General features: G+C 37.2%; 1 protein-coding gene across 5 annotated transcripts in view; it reads right to left on the bottom strand.

Annotated features, from left to right (window-relative positions):
• The window catches only part of TAB3 (TGF-beta activated kinase 1 (MAP3K7) binding protein 3), a 44,227-nt gene that overhangs the window by 17,022 nt on the left and 5,122 nt on the right, over window positions 1-22,083 (bottom strand). For 4 of the 5 annotated variants that reach the window (XM_005516711.3, XM_014249416.2, XM_088051226.1 and 1 more), the window contains exon 2: window positions 1,356-1,544. In XM_005516711.3, the coding sequence (XP_005516768.1) occupies window positions 1,356-1,457 (102 nt within the window). In that variant the 5' untranslated portion in view covers window positions 1,458-1,544. Of the gene's footprint in view, window positions 1-1,355; window positions 1,545-10,015; window positions 10,157-11,211; window positions 11,282-22,083 lie in introns of those variants that run through there. The other variant, XM_014249405.2, reaches the window with a different exon arrangement.

Genomic DNA, 22,083 nt, shown 5'->3' with positions numbered 1-22,083 from the left:
ATGTGGGAACCAGACCTCGTAATAACAACCAGCAGCACAATGCCAAGAAAGCAGTCCCAGAAAACTAAACCACTGCCATCAGCCACTTGCCATCTAAACAGAACTTGACAAACAGAGCCTTCAGCTTCCTTAGGTCACTTGATCAGGGTGCAGGTAAAGAGAATGTATGTAGGACAAGCTCCGATTTGATTTTATCAGGGTATGAAATATATTTGTCCTTTCAAAGGACCCTCAATTTCTGACAGGTCTAAAACTCCAAAATTATTTAAATCTAGAGCATTTATTGCAAATGGTTATTGGAAACCAGCTCATACATCTTTAAATATAAAGCGAGTCTGGAAACAAAATCTATACTTAAAAACATAGTATTTGCTGTGCAAAGTTAACTAACTATCCAAAATGCCATATTATAGATACAGAACACCATTTGCTTCTGTAGTGTTAGGGGTTCTTTAATTTTATCAGTTTAAAAAAAGTCTATGACAAACACAGTTCATCAAAAGGATCATGTACTTAACAGTACAGAAGATATGACTGTCAGGATAAGTAAAGCTTTAAATTGAAGGACTTCCCCTGCTTTACATTTGTTTGAAAGCAGTTTCTATTTGTATGGTTTAGAAGATAAAATGCAAAAATAACAACCCTTGTTCTAAGTAAGCCTACTCATCCGCTAGGGACAGGCAGGATGCAAGTACAGTTTTCCAACCTCAGCCATGGCTACACAAGGCCAAACCAGATCTTGCATGTTTCTATTCCGTTCCCAAATCTTCCCATTAATTGAAGGTATTCCCAGCTGACCATTACTTATTACATGCGGTAACTTATTATCACTTCCAATTTATGATTTTAGATGAAGGCGGCAGAATGAAATGGAAGGGAAAAGGAGTGCAGGGAGAAGAACCACCACCTGACCTAGAAAGAGAGAAGTACAACTAAACCTCCAGAGAGCCATGAAGAGGGAAAACTCTGAGATTGCTAGCTAAATCCAGCTCCTTTCCTTGGAAAGATGAGTGACTGTTCACTAAAACCTCCTCCTTAGGTGTCTGTTATTTATGGAGCCATCATCAATTAATATCCCGTGAGCCACTTTCTTTAATACCCATATGCATACAGTCACAGGTCACACGGACAACGAAAAAACATCAGTGCAAAATAACCTCCACAAACCTAAGAATGAAGAATGACAAATTTTTTGTACCTAAAAGACAAGACAAATGTAAGTAGTGGAGTCTTCCAACCTTTTAAAATAAAATCAAGAGAATGAAAATCTACGTTCCACATGTACTACTAAAAAGGGTTTTCATACTAAACTGATAGTTCGTGCCAAAATAAAATACACAGACTCCTCACCATACCTGAAGCATGCACTGAGATACCACCCCTTCAGGTATCTCAGGGAAACGCTGCCGGAGATCATGGAGTACCTGCACATCAAGCTGCTGGCTGCCCTGCGCCATGCCAGATGGATGATGTTCCAGATTACCAGAAAATGGAAGTCAACAGGCCTTCCAATGATTGTGGTCTTCTGAGGCTTCTGGCATTTTCTGTAAGAAAGAAAACACAATATTTTAAGCCATCACCACTTTTTGTCTTTTCCAAACTGCTTGTGTAGAAAAACTACCGTAATGCATTTTAACTACCAAGAGAGACAACAGCCTAAGTGTAAGGGTGGGAATAATCATGTCTCAAATAATAATATTAAAATATTTAACATACCACAGGTATGTCTATATGGCATTGCACTGGAATGTGCTAGTTCAGGTCTTTATTTAGTCCCACTGTGGCACTATGTGTAACTTTAATTAGTGTGACCTGCTTAATATAGAACTGTTATATATTTACTCCCAGTGAAATTCTGAACAGTCTGCAGAAAGTCTGAAGTTAACACCAAGTACAGATGTCCTATTTACAACATGCTAGAAATAATAGACTGGAAACTAAGTACCATAATCATCCAAAAAATACTACTCTATTACTTAGGTTCAAACTCTTTTGTCTTTACATCACTACAAATCCAAGAAGTCTGATGCAAATTTTGTGAAACTGAACAAGAATTAAACAGAATTTAAAGAGCCCTTTCCAGGTATGTAAGATTTTTGTAAAGTACCTGTTAAATTCATACTAACATGATGAGTGACAAACTCCAAACCAAACAAAACCCCCTAAAACTCTTTGCATTTAGAAATTCTTGTATTCAACAACAAAAAAATTCTATCTGAACTTCCATACCCAAGAACTACTGGAAGGCAAATGCAGTCTGAGTCAACAAAGACTTTTTGTGCTTGTGGCTCATGATCACAGCAGTAACCAAAAGGCAGCTGATGTCTAAGCAAAGATTCACAAAAACTTTGCATAAGGTGGTGCACGACACAGCCCTGGTTACACATCTATCACTACTAAACTTCAAAAGTCTTTCCAACAATACTGCTGAGTAGAATTCTTAACTGCAGAGAATGCACTGCTGTGTTCAAAAACAAAACCAAAATCAGATACCAGCAGAGCTGGTGTTTAATAATATATTAGCTACCCAAAGTCCCAAGCTTAAATCATGCTTATCTTGACCTTAGTGCAACTGCAGGTGGCACATGGCACAAGTATTACAGTCAGCTTTTCATTTGTTAGTTCAACTTCCAGCAGCACTACAGACCAGCACACACACATACCTCTAGGCACTAAAATTCCAACAGTTCCCTCTGAAAGTTTCTTCATTTTTATAGGCAAGAAAATAGAATATAAATCATCAAAGAAAAGTGTCAGGTTTAGGGTGAAAAAAAACAACCCTTGGTTGAAGCTTTATGGGTAAAAAAAGCAGGAGTTGAGTCCAATCCACAATCTGTGGCTCTGCACGTGGACAGCTCTCAGCTGCCATCAGCATTCACTGAACACCACACGTGTTCACAGAAAGGGTCACTCTCTGTCCCATCTCATGTATTCCAGTATCCAGTATGACACCTGCCACATCACACACATTCTCAAATAAATGAGACAAGTCTAAAGAACAGTGAGATATGTGAATTATCTTGATGTGACTTAAGAAATACCACAACAAACTTATATTGTACAATTCATTTCTGTCCATTGCAGTAATGCTTTTTTTAAAAGGAAAGGGAGCTTCCATCAGAAAATTCCTATCTACACTCCCAACAGGGGATCTTTCATAAAACTAATCTTTTTTAAAATGACGAACAAACATCATACTCTGAAAGACAGAGCATCACAAGAATACTCAAAGAAAACCTGACAGCAATCAAGCACTGTGTGTTTCTAGACAACTCTCCTTATCCCAGGAGGCAAAGGATGAAATGCAGTAATGAAAAAGTATCCTACCAGAATAAATTGCAGTTAAAACCTCTGTGGAATAACAAATGATGGCATCTGAAACAGAAGTTAATAATCATAAGAATTTCACTTGCATGGGCAAGAGCCTTTGCATCACTTCTCTCTTCAAACAGAAGTTTAAATGTAACATGGGTGACTGTGTAAATGCAACATGTGGACTGTAGATTCATCATCAATACATTTAGTGTTTTCAACTACAGTTTTAAAATAACAGAAGTTAATTTTTTGTTTTCTAATATTTCCCACGTGTGTGGTGAGTAAAGGTATTACACAAAGTAACTGGCCAACTATGAATTTTATCAGACTTCTAAACACAATGGGTAACAAAGTTCCATTTTTGAGAAGTTGAAGCTTCCAGTCTTTACAGTTACACAGATAGCCTTAAAAAGTCTACAAGAAACTCAAAATAACTGTTGGAAAGCATGAACAAACACACAATCATTCTGAAGTCCTTGGGTGACATAGCTAAGCTACTGTGAAAATTTGCTGGGTTTTTTCCCCCCAGCCAAAACCACAAAATTTATTCTTGTCATTATATACAAGCCTAGCCTTTTGTCCTACCTATTGTCCAGCATTTTGTTCAGCTTATTCTACTTGACCTGAGTACAACTGACTGCACATTTTCCACTCTAAGCAGGCACAAACTGGCTGGAATACAATACCCACTTCCCATGTTGCTCCACAGCACGCGGCAGGCAGAGAAGCAAGTTATTCAGAGAGCCAAGGGCTTACAGCAAAGGCTACACAGCTGAGATGCTTAGACAAGAACTCCTGCTGAGCCACAACACACTAGGAAAGCAATCTTTCAAAGACTTTCTTCAGCAGCATTCACAGGCTAAGGGACGCACTGAGGTGCCTTACATGACCAGCCTTGTAATTACTGAGTTCAATGGATCAAGCACCAACATTACAAAATGAAAACAAGATGCATCATCTGTAGCTGACAAGAAGGAGTTGAGAGTCCCCGAACCCTAGATGAAAAGTATCACATGAAGATGGAATAAATTAACAGCACTAAATACATGTTCTAATGGCAAAACCACAGCACATTGTCACAGAATTGGTCCTGCTGTGTTAAGACACAGAGCCAACCTCAGGAGCCACTCAGTGAATCTCAGGGATTATGCAAACCATGCCTCAAGGCCTAAAGAAATACAATAATTTGTTTTTTCACACCTGTTACATGCCCAAATGATATGTACATGAAAGCAGTATCTTTGCATTTAACCTTTTCCTTAAGCCATTTGCATATATTACAAGTTAAGAAAACAACCAACAGTTCCATCAGTCAACTGATGCCTCTTTTCTGAAAGAATAAATAAAAAAGCAGAACTACTACTGTCTTGATCCTCCCCAAGATCTATTCAAATATGTAGAGAAGGAAATCTATTCTGCTACCATCAGTTTTGAAGCACTAAATCAATTAAAATGAAAACACCTAAATCACCAGGAATAAGATTCAGTTGAAACTAAATTCTGTCAATAAATACTATCTGAAAATGTAGAAATTATATAATGATGTGCACTTATACAATCACTATGTATGGAACAATGAAGTAATTCCTGAGTGAATTTCCAGAAAACAGGCTAGCTGGAAGACAGTTTCTTAGGCTTTAATATTAAATTTAATTATTAAGAGTTTTATAACAACAGTTGGGCATTGAAATGAAAGAGGAAAAAAATCAAGAGGCAAAACATAATAAAATATCAGCTTACAGAATCATAAATACTCTGGAGTCAGAAGCGACCCATAAGGAATATCAAAGTCCAGTTCCTTGCTCTGCACAGGACAGCTGCAAGAATCATAGAATCATAACCCTGTGCCTGAGAGGGTTGTCCAAACACTTCTTGAACTCTGTCAGGCTTGGTGCTGTGACCACTTCCCTGAGGAGCTTGCTTCAGAGTACCCAACCACTCCCAGGGTGAAGAACCCTTTCCTGATACCCAAACCTGCCCTGACACAACTTCAGGCCATTCCCTGGGCTCTGTCACTGTCACCACAGAGCAGAGATCAGTGCCTGCCCCTCCTGTTCCCCACACGATGAAGCTGTAACTGCAGTGAGGTCTCCCCTCAGTCTCCTCCAGGCTGAACAGACCCAGTGCCCTCAGCTGTTTCTCCAGATCCTTCACCACCCTCACCGCCTCCTTGGCACTTACAACTCACATAAAACCAAACAGCTTTCTTCCCACCCTCAGTCAACTCAATTGTACTAACTCAACCTGTTAAAACAATTTGAAAACCAAACCAACCACTTTTTACTATAACAAGGTTTCTCTGCACAATGCATACCCAATGAACATCACAGCATTGCATAAAGGAAGATGAAAAGGTAAAAAGGGGAAAGGGATACAGGACCAGGAACATCACACCACCTCCCTCTTTTCAGCACACGTCAGTCATCTGATCTGTTAAAGCCATAAGAAGAAGACACTTTCACCTGAAGCAGATTTATAACAAACCCAAAAGCTGTTCTTGTATAAACAGCACTAAATCAGGATGGGGATTTTACCAAGTGCTGTCAATACTGGAGTTAAGACAGAGACCATGCTGTGGCACTGCAAGAAAGCTGCCTGTCAGCTGAGCCCTGAAGCTACCACCAGATACCAGATCAGAACTGAAACCACACTTCAAACTCCCCATCGCCCAAGCTCAACCCAAGCAATAAATACTAACACTATCCTCTACAAAAACTGTTTCTGAAAACTACGACAGACCAACTGATTACAGGCAGCAGCTCTTTATCACTGGAATGATTACACCCCTTGCATCTCTGCTGATGCACTGGTTAAATGTTTCCAAAGGCCAGGATACTGTCCATATACTGCTTGCCAACAGTAACACAGGAGAAGACAAGAGACTAATTAGCTCAGACAATGTATTTAAAAAGCACTTTATTAGACTGAGTATTAGTATCTTTAGGGTTTTAGCTACTACTGTCATTTTAACAAATAAATATTATTTCAGCCATTATTGCATCATCACATCCCAATTCCACTTCTGTATTTCAGTACTGAAGTAGATGTTAAGGTATATAATTATTGTGGTACTTTCTACCGTGACTGCAAACACACAGCAGAAAAGCTGCTGAAGAGCAATATTTTTGTAAATCAGTTTGTATAGAACCATTACATCTGAAGATAAAAATAAATAACCCAGTAAACTGAAGAGTTGCTTCACACAAAGGATTAAGTATTCAAAAACGTGTTTTTTAACATCCCATCCCATACATACCTACTATTTAATAGGCATCAATTATAGCCTTGTAAACATGCCCAGTATATGACCTAGCTGCAGATGCAATCATGTAATCCCACCTCTAATCCTTGAGTAGCCACTGTTACCTTATATTCAAAGGTGCCTGCCTGCAGGAGAAAATTACATTGCCTGTAATTGTTAAAGATCATCACAATCTATTCATTCCAATACTGAAAAGAAAGACAACAGATTTGTACATTAAGCTTGCATTTATTTAGCCATTCAAATAAGCAAAACCAATGAACTCATCCCACAAGTATCAATCACATCAATCCAGCTAAAACGTTGGATTGCTCTTGCAGCAAAGGCAGGCAAATGATTTTACGGTAATGTGACACCTTCACAAAGACTTGCTAGCTGGAAGACCTTAAAATCTCCAATATAAGAAACTAAAATGTTGTAATAGTGACAAGAGCAATTTTTCCTCACAACCATCTTCAGTCACATATTCACTGTACAAACAAGATATATGAGAAAACCCAAGGATTATTTTCCTGCAACTGTTGAGCTAAAATAATTTTTAGAATTATATATATAAATAGGCACAACTTTCCCACCTCAAAAATCAGAATGCCTATTTGTTAAGGAAAGTTTTCTTTATTTACAGGGTGATACATCCCCACAGCTTTGGGACTGAATTGCTTTGCACAGTGGAAAAGACACAACAGAACTTAAAGACATTTTGTCAGTTCATAGACTTCAGTGTTTAAAGCTAAACTCAGCATGCTGCTGCCACTGCTCTGAGTGACTGGCTAGGCCAGTAAAACCACAGCTTCATGGTTTGGCAAGCCATCTTCTGATGAACAGTCATTCACTTGTGTAAAGGACTGACAAATTCATAAACCCCCTGGATGGTACGAAGGCTATGTGAAGAACAAAAAAGAGGTATACAGCAGAATGAAACTAAAAATAAAGCTGACAAGCTATCATTGTTGACCAATTGATCTCTGATGGTAAAGTTATACAAGCTCTCCTGACAATTCCATATCCCTGTCCATTTAGCCATACAACAGTTACCATCATCTGATGGCCTAGAACAGCTCAGAGTACAGAAATGGAATGTAAATCATTAAAGTCAGCATGATTAGAATACTGTTATCTCAGATGGATGAAAAAGGAGTATAGAGTGACAAAATCATTCCTTCACTTGCTCAGGTTTGGTTTTTTTTTTCCAGTAGCTTGAATTTAAGCAGTTATCAGTTTTATCCATGTTGGAAACTTTTTCCACAGACTCTATAAATGAGTAATGTTGCAATACAGTGTGGTGTGTCTTTATCACACAAAAGCAATATATAACTTTGATGTACCAAAAACCTGGAGAGAGGAAACCCGTTTTTGGCAGAACACTGTGACACTGCCTAGAAACATGACTCAAGCATAAAAAGTTTCATCTGTAACCTGTGCATAAGTATGTTACACAAGTTGTTACAAAAATTAAGAAAATCATTATCAATCATTATTCCCTCTTAGGCATGTGTTTCATGTGCTTTAGTATTTGCTTTGCTTTTCTCCCTTTAATTACACTCTGCCATCAACATCAAAATGAACTAGTGATTAGTGTTATTCATTTACTGTTTTCTCTCTTCCATCTACATAACAGAATCTTTAAGGTTAGAAAAGACTTCCAAGATCATGAAATGTAACCTCTGACTGAATACCACCAAGCCCATTCAATCATATCAACAAGCACCACATCACTCATTTTCTGAAGACTTCCAGGGATGGTGACTCCACTGTTCCCTGGGTAGCCTGCTCCCATGATTAACCACTCTTCCAGCAAAGAAATTTTTCCTGATATCCAACCTGAACCTCCCCCGGCACAACTTGAGGCCAATTCCCTTTGTTCTACCTCTATTTAGCTGAGAGAACAGACAAACCCCCACCTGGCTACAACCTCCTTAAAGGCAGGTGAAGCAAGCAATAAGGTCACCCCTGACGCCTCCTCTCCAGGCTAAACCTGGCTCCCACAGCTGTTCCTTAGGAGAACTGTGTTCCAGACCCTTCACCATCTCCACTGCCCTTCTCTGGACATGCTCCAGCAAGTCAGTGTCCTTGCAATGAGGGATCCAAATCATGTCTTTTCAACTAAACACTTACAGAGAGACATTATTTATTCCATTGCTTTGGAAGCAAAAGGGGTAAAACTCATCCCTACCCCATATAAAAGTAAAATCTCCACGAAGTAGAATTTACTTTTAATACCTACATTACACTGGGAGATAGTAAAAACTGAATGATAATGAGAAGAACACTTAACTGGAACACTGATACTCCTTTAAGCAAGTAGATAAGAGGTTCTTGGCCAGTAATTCCTCTAAGTAAGTCATAGCACAGTCTGTCTGGGATGAGACCTTCAAGGGCCACCTCAGTTCCAAAGCCTTGCTGAGAGGGCACTAGACCAGGCTGCTCAAAGCCCTGTCCAGCATGACCCAGAACACTGCTAATGATAGGGCATCACTTGTCTGAGCAGATTGTTACAGTGTCTCACCACCCTCATCAGAAATTTCTCCCTTATGTCAATCTAAGCCTACTGTCTTTCCATTTAAAATCACTGTCCCCCATGCTGTCATGACAGACCTCGGTAAGAAGTCTCCCCTAATCTTTCCTCTAAGTCTCCTGTACACTGAGAGGCCGCATCACATAGTGGGAAGTACTCTGAAGGAACTGATGGTTCTCTCACTCCAGTGAGCAAGTAGAAGCAGCTCTCACTACAGAGCCAAGCTACAAAAGAGAAAGTTTTCAAGGCAGAGGGATAGTTCAGGAATGATGCTACTATGCCACAAATACCAGCTTCCAGAAGGGCTCTGCTGAACATGAGGTACAACAACAAGTTGCAAACACAAGTGAGTTTGTACAGCTCACAGATAATCCTGAGGTTACCACAATTGTACTCAAAGGTATGAGAACTGCCTTTCTTATGAGGACATATGATCTATGATTTTTGACTAAACATTTGTGAAATGAGGCTGTAGCTGGGAAAAATCCTGCAGGGAACAGTACACTGTCAGATTTCCTAATTCATCAATTTCTGTGCTGGCCCTGATAAAAGCAATTTTACGGTAATGCAAAAAGTTTTTGGTAGTGATATCCTATTATGTGACTCAAAATGAGCCAGAAAGGATACAAGAAAATGCAAAACTGAGTATATACTGTAAAGAATTGGAGAAGGGCTACTGTAAATGCATGATCATAAACTTCAGCTCTTTCTTAATTTTTAAGTAGTCTGCTATACATATTTCCAAGGTTAGCAACTACTAGAGGCTGAGGTTTATAGAAGAGAGAAACTGAGATAACGAAGTGCAAAAGTACTGGACTATCGTTTCATACACAATCTGTATGAGAAAGTGAGCTTCCTTTTCAGATGTTTAACACTTCTCAAAGAAGCAATGTTTCCAAATATTGTTACAGACAGTGAGTTACCTGCAGAGCACCGGTCTGAATCTTCACCAGCACAACAGGAATTCAACATTGTTCCAGCCTGAGATGTTTGATAGCTCCTACGCAAGGTGATTCTCAGATTAACTCCTACATGACAAATTCATTGCTACGCACTGAATTCACCTGTAAAACATTCGGAACAGGCTTTGTTCCTAAGATATATTTACAACAGTCAAAACATGAGCCTCTCCACAAGACACTTCTACAAAATGAAACACTGCAAGTACTTCTGCAGGAGTTTAGATCAGTAAAAATTCACTAAAGCCTGAAGTTGCAAAAGTCTCAAGACAGAAGTCATAATAAAAAAAAAAAAAAAACAAAACAAATAACCAACCCACCAAATTTGGATTACTCAAACTGAACTTGTAAAATTTCAGTGTTTCCTACACTCATAAATCAGCTGTTATACATTTCAATGGCTAGTCACATAATTAGCCTAAATGTGTCCCTCCCTTTTCTTTACCTTTTCACTTTGACTTGGGCTTCTCCCTATCAAAAATTACTGCTCTAAACAAATGAATTGATATCAGTAAATCTGAAAAGAGGCTCCATTTGCAGAGTAAAAGCGACACCATCACACTGTTTGTCTGAGCCTGCAGATACTTCTATAAAAGGCAAACCACTGCACTTCACACATTCAGGGCTATACTATTTGAATTTTTAACCAGTTTTTTACTTGTCTGGCTCAGAAAACAATTTTACAAAAAAAGTTTGGCCATACTCTCTGAGATAGATGAAGCTGTGCAATAACTACAAAATTTAAATTCACTTAGACAATCATGCTATGAATCAACAATAGAATTTGAAAAATAAAATCTAATTTCTTATGCTACCAAAGAAAATTTCATCTATTTGAATTAAAATTTGAAGTATTAGAATATTAAGCAATTATCAAGTCAGAAAGAAGGGGACAAAAGTTCTAAACCAACAGTTTAAATATCAGGTTTCCTGCTTCTGAAATACCCATAAGACTTGTGTTGGCTTGCATAGAAGTGTTTCAAACAACAGTTTAAAATAAATAGACCAGTACAGTTTCTCTGTTAAATCTCTGATGAGTTTTTCTATGACAAACCTTGAAAATACTCTATCTTCAATACATTGAATCAAAGCTTTCTACTTTGTTGATAACTGCATATATGGAAAAGCTTTACAGGATGCAGACATTTTCTGTAACATACCTTGTCTTAAACATTCAGATTTTTCTGTATCATTGAGAAAATGATCACAAAAGTATATTTACACGATAAAGTAGAAGTATTTCCTTTTCCTGCCGAGAGAGAAGAGAATTACCACTAGTTTCAAATCAAGTGAAATTAAGTAAAACCTAAGTTTATTAGCAGCCCATATAAGTCACAACTGCAAAAAGCAACATCAATTGCAGACTGCCTGAACATTTTATTCCCTATATTTCTACACCCAATATGGCCAGATAAGAAAGGAGAAGATGATACTGGGAAGCATTCAACAACATTCAACAGTTTCTGGCCTGATGACCACCAGCCTCTCTTCACTTTGACCATCTGAAACTAGAAAAAAACCCAAGATTGGAAAGAAGTGGAGTGAGGGGATGACAGAACCACCTTTCAGGATCCCAAACAAGCACAAATTGATGGAGGATATGACTCTTAACACATGAAACTAAGGAGGGAAGCAGACAAGCACATATAAACAGGAACAAAAAGTAAGAAACAAAAAGGAGAAAGCTGATAGAGAAAAAACATGGAACAGACAGGAGTCAATACCTAACAACAATACAGAAAGATATGAATCATACTCACTACACCAGAAAACATCAACTTCCATTTTTGAAGTTTTGAATTAAACTTTGGTGGCCTGACAGTGTAAATTTCTTTGACATGAATAACTGCTATAAAATATGATGAACAAGTTATGCAGCGTGCCTGTCTTTCCTATCATTCCAGAAGAATTTAACATAAGGAAATTTAGCATGGACCTTGCTGATTCTGTGGTATCTTCTGACAAGTCTCTGCATGAATACTTGCTCATGGGAGTGTTGCAAGACAGTCACATAAAGAGGTTACACACCACATTATATGAATGTTATTTATGTTTATTGCAATATAACATATTGACACATTGAGATTATGCGTGATCACACCTGTACATGTATAGGTGCTTGACCATGTGCCGTATTGGGAATTGCTGTGCCCAATACCCTTGGGCAAAGCAGGAGGCACCTTAAAATAAAAAATTATCTGCCAACAACGTAACATACAGACACGTAGGTGCATGAGCTATGTATGTATATATACAGATGTCATATACACCTTAGATTTTTGTTTTTACACTTTTTTTTTTCCTTTTACTTTTGGTGGGCAGAGAGGGAAAATGCCTTAAAAGTAGATTGTTGTTTCTGCAAAATGAGACCACAATCATCTTCTATTAACATTATTTTAGCTCATCTTAGCCCAAGATGGATCTTCTGGGGAGATGTGCCTTACATACTACATAATGCAGACATTTTGAAATGTTTTCTTTCTACACTGACTTCAGCATTCTCTATTAAAAATACTAATGGGATGCCATTAAAAAAAAAAAGTCTGATGAAAGGAAAGCTATGAGTTTCCCCTCTTTCCATAAGCTTTCCATATGTTACATCTGTTGCAGGAAGAAGCATTGGTATGTAAGGTAATATTTAAACAATTAACACTCAGAGAAAGCTGTAGCTGTCCTGTCTATAGAACTGCTTGAATAGCAAATCTCTATAAGGAAGTCTCAATATTATTTCAGATTCACTTGTTCCATCATCTTGGGCCAGAAATGGGATAAGCCAAAAGAGATGATGGAAAGACTAGAATATGAATATGATTATTCATCCTAAAATGCACTGATGCATTCCTGCCAAAATTCTTGTATAGCTTCAAAGGCTTTGAAGAGTATCTTTACTTGATGAAAGCATTAGATCCTCTTCCTAACAGAGAGCTCCAAACCAGGTGGGTTTAACACCTGAGAAACTACAGATAACAGCACAAAAATTGCAGCCACCTACACTAAAACTTTCTGTAACAAAATTAATTTCTGTTTAGAGTCACAGAATGGGTTGGGCCAGAAGGGACTTTAAAGATTACCTACATCCAAACCCACTGCCATGGGCAATGACACCTTTACACTAGATTTATATGGGGGTGTGTGTGCCCGTGTATGTATATATATTTGTTAATAATTTAAATATAATTATATTTAATAATAATTTTTATTATTTATATTTCTTGTATTTATTGCTTCTCCCAACTTAAAAATCTAACATCTACTCAGTAAATTCACCTGTTTCCAATTCAATGTAGTATCCAAAGTTGGTACATTTGAAAAAACAATACTTATAGCTAGAATATTCTATTATAATAATGTAACAGTCTTCATAATGTCAAATAACTTTCATGCTCTTCTGTATACTCTGGGCATAATTTTAAACTGATTTTTTTTCTAATATTTATTCTAATTTTATTATTGGAAGATTAATGGATTATAATCACTTGTAGGTCAGCTACAGTTACACAGAAGCACAAACTCCTCCTAAGACCCACACATTAGCTCTCTCTCCAAGGTTTTAAGTCATGATTTTGGTAGCTTAGCCAAAGCTGTGTTTGCAGTCTGGACACCTTAGTTACTCAACTCAATGACACTGCCTGCAAAGGCTGGTTGACAGTATTCAGGTCATCAGCCATAACATTTGTTTATTTCTCTTGGTCTGACACCAGGCCAGAAAAATTCAAATTCAAGTGATGAGATTAACACAATTCCTGGCTGGAGCATGTGTAACTTTTTACTTACGGCTGAGCATAAAAAGACCAATTTTGTGATGATGGAGCTGGATTGTCTTTCACTGAGCCTGTGACTGCAAGCTAGAGCAAGAACATCCCTGTGGCTTTACAGAATCAGCCTTGTGGTATACAAAGCAGAGGGAAAGAGGTCCTTGACTACTAGACAGTCTTTATACAGCTGACACGGTATAGCTGGCTGATGGTGAATTTACAAGTAAATGTCGCTTTCATCAGGTAGAGATATTAAAAAAAAATATGAATATGAGACAAAATGAATGAGGTACACTTTCAGGAACTTTCAGGAATAAGTAGTATTTGACTTTTCAAAGCATTTCATCCAAAAGTCCCTACTCACAATTTCAAGGGTATCACTTCAAGGTCTTTTTACAATACCTTATTTTTATTCTACATGATAAATATCCTTCCAAATATAAGTTACAGATGCAAGTTAAACACATTAAGCAATCAGCATCTCTGTAAAGCCAAATAATTTCCACACTGATCTGCCTTACTGTACTCCATTGAAGTTGGTAGGATAAACTGCACTGACTTCATTTCCCTTTTAGGAAGCTATCCTCATAATCCTGCTTTAGAAGAAGAAGAGAAAACCGCTAGGGCTCAAAGGCAGCTTCAACTTAAAATAGTTACTAACTCATTCTACTCTTAAATAAGTTTGGATTATTTCACTTCTCAAAAACAAAAAGATGCTGGCCAGCAGCTCAAGGTAGGTGCAGCCTCCAAAATCCATGTCCTTCTTTGTTTTAATAGACTTCGCTCTTCTCTCACAATTTATGGGGTTCTGTAGGTAGCTAAGTAAAGCAATAGCTAAAGAATTGTTGAAACATTCTCTACACTACACTGAGCTTGCTCTGGTATTTGTGCTGTGCTCAGGGCTCTTTACCCCCATCAGAACAGAACACTGGAACTGACACCCACCCAACAATTTGAGTGTCTCAGATGCACTACTAGAATGCAAAACCCTTTCCCTCACCCGATATGTCACAGTGGTTTCCTTCGCTTAGACATGGGGTATTTAGTTCTTTAGTTCTTTTCTTTACTGTTAAGAAGTGGGAGTGTCCATATGGCTTGTAGAAAGCAAGAACCTGGAGCATGCCCAGCTCTTCAATTAGTAACTAAGAATTTCAACCTTTTCAAACCAGTCTTTCTGTTACTTGAGTCTTAGAGGGGCATCATGTACAGAAAACATAGAGGAAAAAAACAAGAAAAAAAATCAAGGTCATATCTTCCCACAAACCCAATGTAGTCTTTTGTACAACAGGAGGTCAGACAGTAGAAAAATCTAAGCTTTAAAATAACTTGCTATCTCCCCCCACCCCAGGCCAGCCAAGCACAACTGCCACCAGAGTATTCCCTGAGGCCAGTAAGTAACACACAATGCCTGCCCCGGACAAAGGAGGACAAAGTGAGAGATTTGTACATTTCTGAATTAAAAAAAAGCCTAACCAGTTGAAAGCAAAAATATATTAAAATAATATTGTAATCTGATGCCTTGATTCCAAAATCAAAGCACAAGTAGTCACACCCTCTGCTTCACCAAACAGCCCAATGACTCCTTCAGAATTCTCACAACTTTACTGCAAACAAACTCGACTCTAAGCATTTACACAACCGAGACTCGAGTGTAAGCTTTGGATTCTCTCTGCTTTTAAAGGAGAGGGAGGAGAAGGAAAGAGATGAAAACCTTTGACATTTTTAGTGCTGCTTAAGCACAAGCCTTATTCTATTTTGTTCTGTGTCATTCCTCCCCCACAGGATGGAAAGCAATGCTACATGTTCAGTACGTGAATGGCCAGATGAGCTTAGCAATACCATAACAGACCTGTTAAGTCTGACTATAAATCATATGCAGATTCTCTTCTCCTTCCAACTTATGGAGAAATATGCAAATTAAGTAATTGGATACCTCTGAGAAGCCTGTTCTTTGATTCAGCATCAGCTTTAAAACAACAAAGGTACTTCATGTTTTAAAAAACCCCAGACAATGCAAAAATAATTGATGCTTATTTTCACACCTATTTCACACCACCAGTTTTCCATTATGGTGGACCAAACAGTACTATTTAAAGTTTGGGGGTTTTATTGGCTGAAAAATTATGAAATCTTTTTTTCTAAAACAATATTTACCCGAGAACAGCAATCAAAAGAACCCCCAGATAGTAGATTTGCATTATAATACCATCTCATCCAACCTTAGTGATTCCCTGTTTTATCCACCTTCTGCCAAGAAGGGTTACTGAGCTCCAGTCAGGGAATACAGAAGACTTTGGATACCCAACCCCCATTAATTCTCCATTACTGTCTGCACAGTTTAGCCTGTGGAGTTACTCTTAATTGAAATATCTTATTACATATTTTGTCTAATTTTCAAATGGATTAAAAGTAAATTTCACACAAATTTAAACACTTGTGGAGGACAATGCACCTTCAACTCTGTACATACTTCCTCAAATACATAATCTCTACTACTTTGATTATTTGTCAGATTTCCACACCCAACCATTCACTTTGATAAGAACAATTTTTTATGTATTTGAAAAGTTAATGAACTGTGTAGAGTCCATAGACAAAACAGCCTAATGAGAGACTGCCTTTAAAATAATCCATTTTGAAGTATGTTTAAGGATAACAACATTCCTTCTGTAGTTATACATGCTCAATTCAGCTAAATCAAGTCCTGAATAAATAGAAATTATAAATAAAAAAACTCTAAACAGGCACACAATTAAGCCACAGGTTCAAACACTGTAGTATTGACTTTCAACTTATTATTCACTATGTAAACTTTAAATGACATCATGAAAGAATCACATAAGCATGATAAAATTCTACTAAAAATTCTCAATCTGCATTATTTATTACAAAAAGCAACTTTTAAAATTCAAATTATTATTTTCAAATAAGAACCAAATATTTAAAGGAAATCTCATTACTAGAAATCAAAAGTATGTGGTTCCTAATTTACAAAATTTTTCATACAACTGCTTTTACCTAAATAAAACAGAACTGCCAAATATATTTTACATTTTAAAAGCAGCTTTTAAATTAATAGCATAAAACAAACATATACCTAACTACAACTGTGTAATAAACATATCCTAGACTGGTTTGGAGTCAGTAGAAAGACAATTGAGCAGTGAATTCTGGAATGTTAGAACTGCTGAATAAGATGCTATCGAAAGTTACTTCCAGAAAAAAAAAAAAGAAATTCTAAAACATCTAAAGTGCAAAATAATTAACAGAAGGAAAAAAACACACCAAAACTTACAAACATACTACACTCAAATACCAATCTTCTTATAAACTTTAATTGGGAAAATAGGGCTGCAATCTTAATTCCCTTCTATGCAGAGACACAGAAATACAGAGTTACAAGGGACAAGCAATACTGAACATCCAAATACATTTTTTTTTGTTCAGCATAGTGTCACAACTCAAAAGAGCAAGGAAACAGCAATCCCAGCAAAACAGAGGTGGTTTTGAAACTACTGTTGAACTCTGAAAAAACAAAAAAAAAAATTAAACAAGTGAGTATTAGGCACAAAACCCCTTTAACTTCAGGAAATAAACTGGGGTGGTGGTGGGGGAATCTTTGTCTGTGGAAGTATTTATCATCATAAAATGCTCTCCAACAGCACACATTCTGGGTGCTTCCACAAGGGAAACTGTCACAAAGGAAGTCTCATCTGACTGTTTCATAATCACTTTAAACAGTAAAAACAGTAATTCTGAAGGAAGAATTTTCTTCTTTCATTTCAATGCTTGCTCCTCCCAACACAACACCACAAATCTAGAGACCACAGGGTGACAAGGACATCACTAAAGCTAAACTTTGATTTAAAACACTAAACACTCACCCAAACTGGATCAACTCCCTGATTCCCCTCAAAACCCCACAATATCTTGTGCCATAGACATAAAACTTCGAGACAGAAGCAGGCAGCCAGGGTGAGAGAGAAAGAAGTGTTAGACCAAAGTGTCAGGATGAGATCTGACCACAAAGACCTCAGAGCAGACTCTCCTTTCACGTAAGGCACAAAAACTTATTAGGAATTAGACTTTCTCATTAAGAAAGCAGTCCAAGTCACAGTCCAAGGCTTAACTGTTTGATTCCATTTAGCAGTTTTCCTGTTACTCACAGGAACCCCATAGTTGTAAGGAACTATGCGATCAACAGTTCTCAACCAAATGTATCTGGTTGGTCACACTTTACCCAGTGATTTAGACACTGAAGTAAAACATGCAGCATTTCTATAAGTCTTATTTTCCACCTTAAATGACAGAAAAATCAGCATCTCCTTGAAATCCAGATGATCTATATTCAAACAAGCCAAAAACCTAAACCTTGGACAAGTGCTGACTGCTCTCAACTTCCTGAAAACTTGCCTTCCTGAATTTTCATTTTCTTTATTTGGAAGAACTGGGAAAAGTTCTTAGTCTTGACTACAGTAAAAACAAAGCCATCAAACCAGATTAGTTATGGATTTCAGGGATTAGCAAATATGAATCACAGAACAGAGAAACTAATCCAAAAACCAGGGCAAACTATAAAAAATACTAATATTGTGATTGAAACATATTAGTATTTTGAGATACACAGAACTGATGTGAGTTTAATCCAGTATCATATAAGAATTCAAACACACATCTAAAGATGAGTTTGCAATCCTCATGGATCCCTCTTGAAGTTATTCTGCAGAAAGACTTACACAGTAATATACTCAGAAGTTACTCATCTTTGAGTATTTAATAAAGCATTTAAAACCACCAAACACTAAAATTTGATGTACTTGAATATATGTGTAATAAAAACTTATTATAATTCAACCTTGAGGTTTGCACCTTAGTAAACTCATTTAACATTTAAGCAGTCCTTTTTCACCTAGTAAAATCATTAACCATTGAAGGAACCCAAATTAAATACTACTACAAATGCAATACAGCTATTTAACTGCTTTTTAAGGACGCATTATTCAAATCATTACCAAAATACTTTTTGAATATTAAAAAAAAATTCCAAATTTTTGGTAGTGTATTTGTCTACTGGATCTTCTTCTAGTGGCATTCTGTCACACTGGACATGCTATCAGGTAACCAAACAACTAATATGCTCATACTACAGAATATGGGATCATTAGTAGTACTGAACAAATAATCCCAAACATCAAGTTTTTCTCCTTGTTTGACTTTTATTATAGTTTAATAAAAATTAAGATTATTTACGATTATGTAACATGCTTACATAATTCACAAATTTTACTATAACTTTCCCTACAAGTCCAAGTGCACATTTGCTGGGAAAACAAAACAAACACCACCCCCATCCCCCATAAAACCAACTACAGTGCAAAAAACCAAAACAAAACCAAACTCAGAAAAGCAGATAAAAGAAAGCCCTAAGCAAGTCTAAATGCATTCCCCTTAAGAATGTAGTGTTCATTTTCTGAACAGACTAAACAGCTAGTGCCATAAATAGTTCCACTTAAAAAATGAGTGCAGCTTACATAAGCATGTGGCAGTCAACCATTTTTACTGATGGTACTACAACCAACAGTGGCAAAAAAGTTCAGAAAGCAGCACTTAGGAGCTAATTCAAAGTATCTATTCAAAGTCCTTACTCCAAGGCTGACTAAGTAAGGCTACTGAGAAATCTTAAACTCAAATATTCCATGAATTGTTAAGTGGATAGAGTAATCCAAGGATTATGCTCAAGAGAAGTTATTCAGAGTAGCTCCAAAGCAGAAATTTGCTACTGTCATGAGGACACAAGTTCTCCCCTAAGACACATCTGTTCTTCCTGGAATCTGTGTTCTAGCACATAATCAAAACATAAGGACAAGACATACCAAAATGTCAATATCATAACTACTTTCTTCTCACCTGAATCATAGAAATCCTAACACTTAAACCTACTTCTTTTTTTTTCCTCTTCTAGAGCTCACAAAAGCCTTACCTTTCAAAACTTAAAAAAAACAAGACACATTCAGAGACTTTAGAATGTCATTTTTTAAACGTCTTTACAAGAGTCTGGACAAAACAATGGTTTATGGTATAGATTTTAACAAGATCCAGTGGTGGGGGGAAGCACAATAAGGACTGCTTGGTTTTATGGGGGACTTTCTTAAACTCAATGCACAGAAAAGAGTTAAACTTTTGATCCTTTCCTGTCAGCTCCCCAACACCAATCCCCTTTCAGCTAGCTCTCCAAACCATCGAATCCATGAACTGCAAACCCCACAGGGACCATGGCTTCACTCAGCCCAGGACTAGCAATAAGAAATTCTCTCTACCTCATCCAACCACCAGAAGAGTGAGCAGAATCTCTCATAAGATATGGATTTCTTAAAAGGTAAGAGGAGCTCTTCTTCCAGCTCCTCTGTTTTTCCAGGACAGGAATCCTCCATCAGACTGGAAACACCAGTCCACTACCTCTATGTTTCAACCTCTCAATAACAGATGGACATGAGAACAAACTGCACTGGGATTTCTGAAATCAAAACCCAAGAACTGAATGGTACAGATAAGAACCAGACAACACAAGCCACCCTGCCCTGATCACATCTTGGATAACATATGCTCTTAGGAGAAGTGTCATAAATTTTTGCTACAACTTTTACAGAAAAAATGTCTCAGTTAAGGAAAAGCAGCTTTCAAGTGACTGAGTGTTCCTCCAGAAATAGAAGTACTGTTTATCACAGTAACAGAAATGTCTGTGTTGTTGGTACTAGTGCCTCCATGAGTAACAACAACAGAGATCACTGAAGATGCCTCAGTGTCCACATTACTATAGGAAGATGTCACTCACCTGATGGAACTAAGACCATCAAAGCCTGCTGTACAGAGTTGCTGAGAAGATTCTATCTTCTCTTGGGAAAAGCTGTCCTCTACAGAAGCCACCTCCCTCTTACAGACCCCTTACTCCTAGAGGAAGAACTTTATTTCAACACTCAGGTGCTTTTTGACTCTTTTTCTCTTTTTTTTTTAATACAGTAGATCATAATTCCTAAAGACAGACCAAAATAGCTGATCTTACTCAGGTCTCTCTTAGGCCTAAGGCTACCTTCAGCCTCATTTACCTCAAATCCCAAATCTTGAAAAGGATTGGCAGGTAGAACATTTACTTGACTTGGAACTTTCTTTAAAGCAAAAGAAGCATTTACAGCACCTAGAAGCTGGGCTTCAAAAGCAAAGAGGCAGATGTAAGAGAAACTACATTCTGCCATTTATGAACTTAATTCAGCTGCAACAGATGTGGTACAAACTCTCCTCCCTGTCTGACCTCCATTCCTTTAAACTGGATATTCCAAGAAAAGAGTAATGAAAAAAATGTTTGTTGCAGGAAGTGTCAATGAACTCAAACCAACACAGAAGGAAGCTGGATTAATTCTGGTGAACAGGGTTAATTCTCACTGTCACTACCTGCTACTAAACCAGTACACATTGAAGAGTAACACTATAAGAGCAGGAGAAATTACAAAACTGCAAACATATTCCTGAGCAATTATTCAAAAAGTTCTTACTCACAATGCATGAAACATTCAGTCTAACAATGAGATTTGTTGTGAAACACCTGCATAAAACACTGATGCTCATGAAGTTGGAACAGAATGTAAACTTTCATGACCACGTTTTCATGATGCTGCCCAAACAGCAAAAAACAATGCATAGATAAAAGATTAAATAGCTATTCCCTCCCCTGTGCTGTCCATTTGAAACTTACTGAGTTGAAAAAAATCCATGCTAATGTACAAAAGCACTGACAAAAGTTTTAAAATAATATTTTTTTAAGTGTTCCAAATTCAGCTACAACACTTACTCAGCAATTACTGAAGTCACATTTACAAATGTCCAGATCATTCAACAGCTAAAACTTGATTTTTACCAGGAAAAAAATAAAGTGACTTTTCAGCAGAATAGCTAGAAAATAACTTAAAAGTTTTTAACACACTCAAATCAGCAAAATCAGCAGTGAGAAGATGATATTTGATGTATTGCTTGCTAGTAGAAATTTAACCTGTTCTTGTTTTTTTGAGCAAATATGAAGCAACAGAGAAACTGTACCAAATTAACATTTCATCTTACCTAGACACATAATTTCTGATCCAACATTAGTAGGATTAGAGTGAGAATTACTGTTCCTTCAAGATAAACGTAAGAATTTCAAGAAAAAAAGGCAGATACACTTTAATGCAATGCTATGCAACAGCCTAGTACCTGGCTTACTGTTTCTGCAAGCTGATCTTAAAGAAC

The sequence above is a fragment of the Pseudopodoces humilis genome, chromosome 2 (genome assembly GCF_049639895.1).
Source record: "Pseudopodoces humilis isolate 2021_Gansu_Grassland_sample_001 chromosome 2, ASM4963989v1, whole genome shotgun sequence".
Classification (NCBI taxonomy): Eukaryota; Metazoa; Chordata; class Aves; order Passeriformes; family Paridae; genus Pseudopodoces; species Pseudopodoces humilis.
Note: the sequence above shows the minus strand (reverse complement) of the source record. Positions and strands in the feature narration are given on the sequence as shown.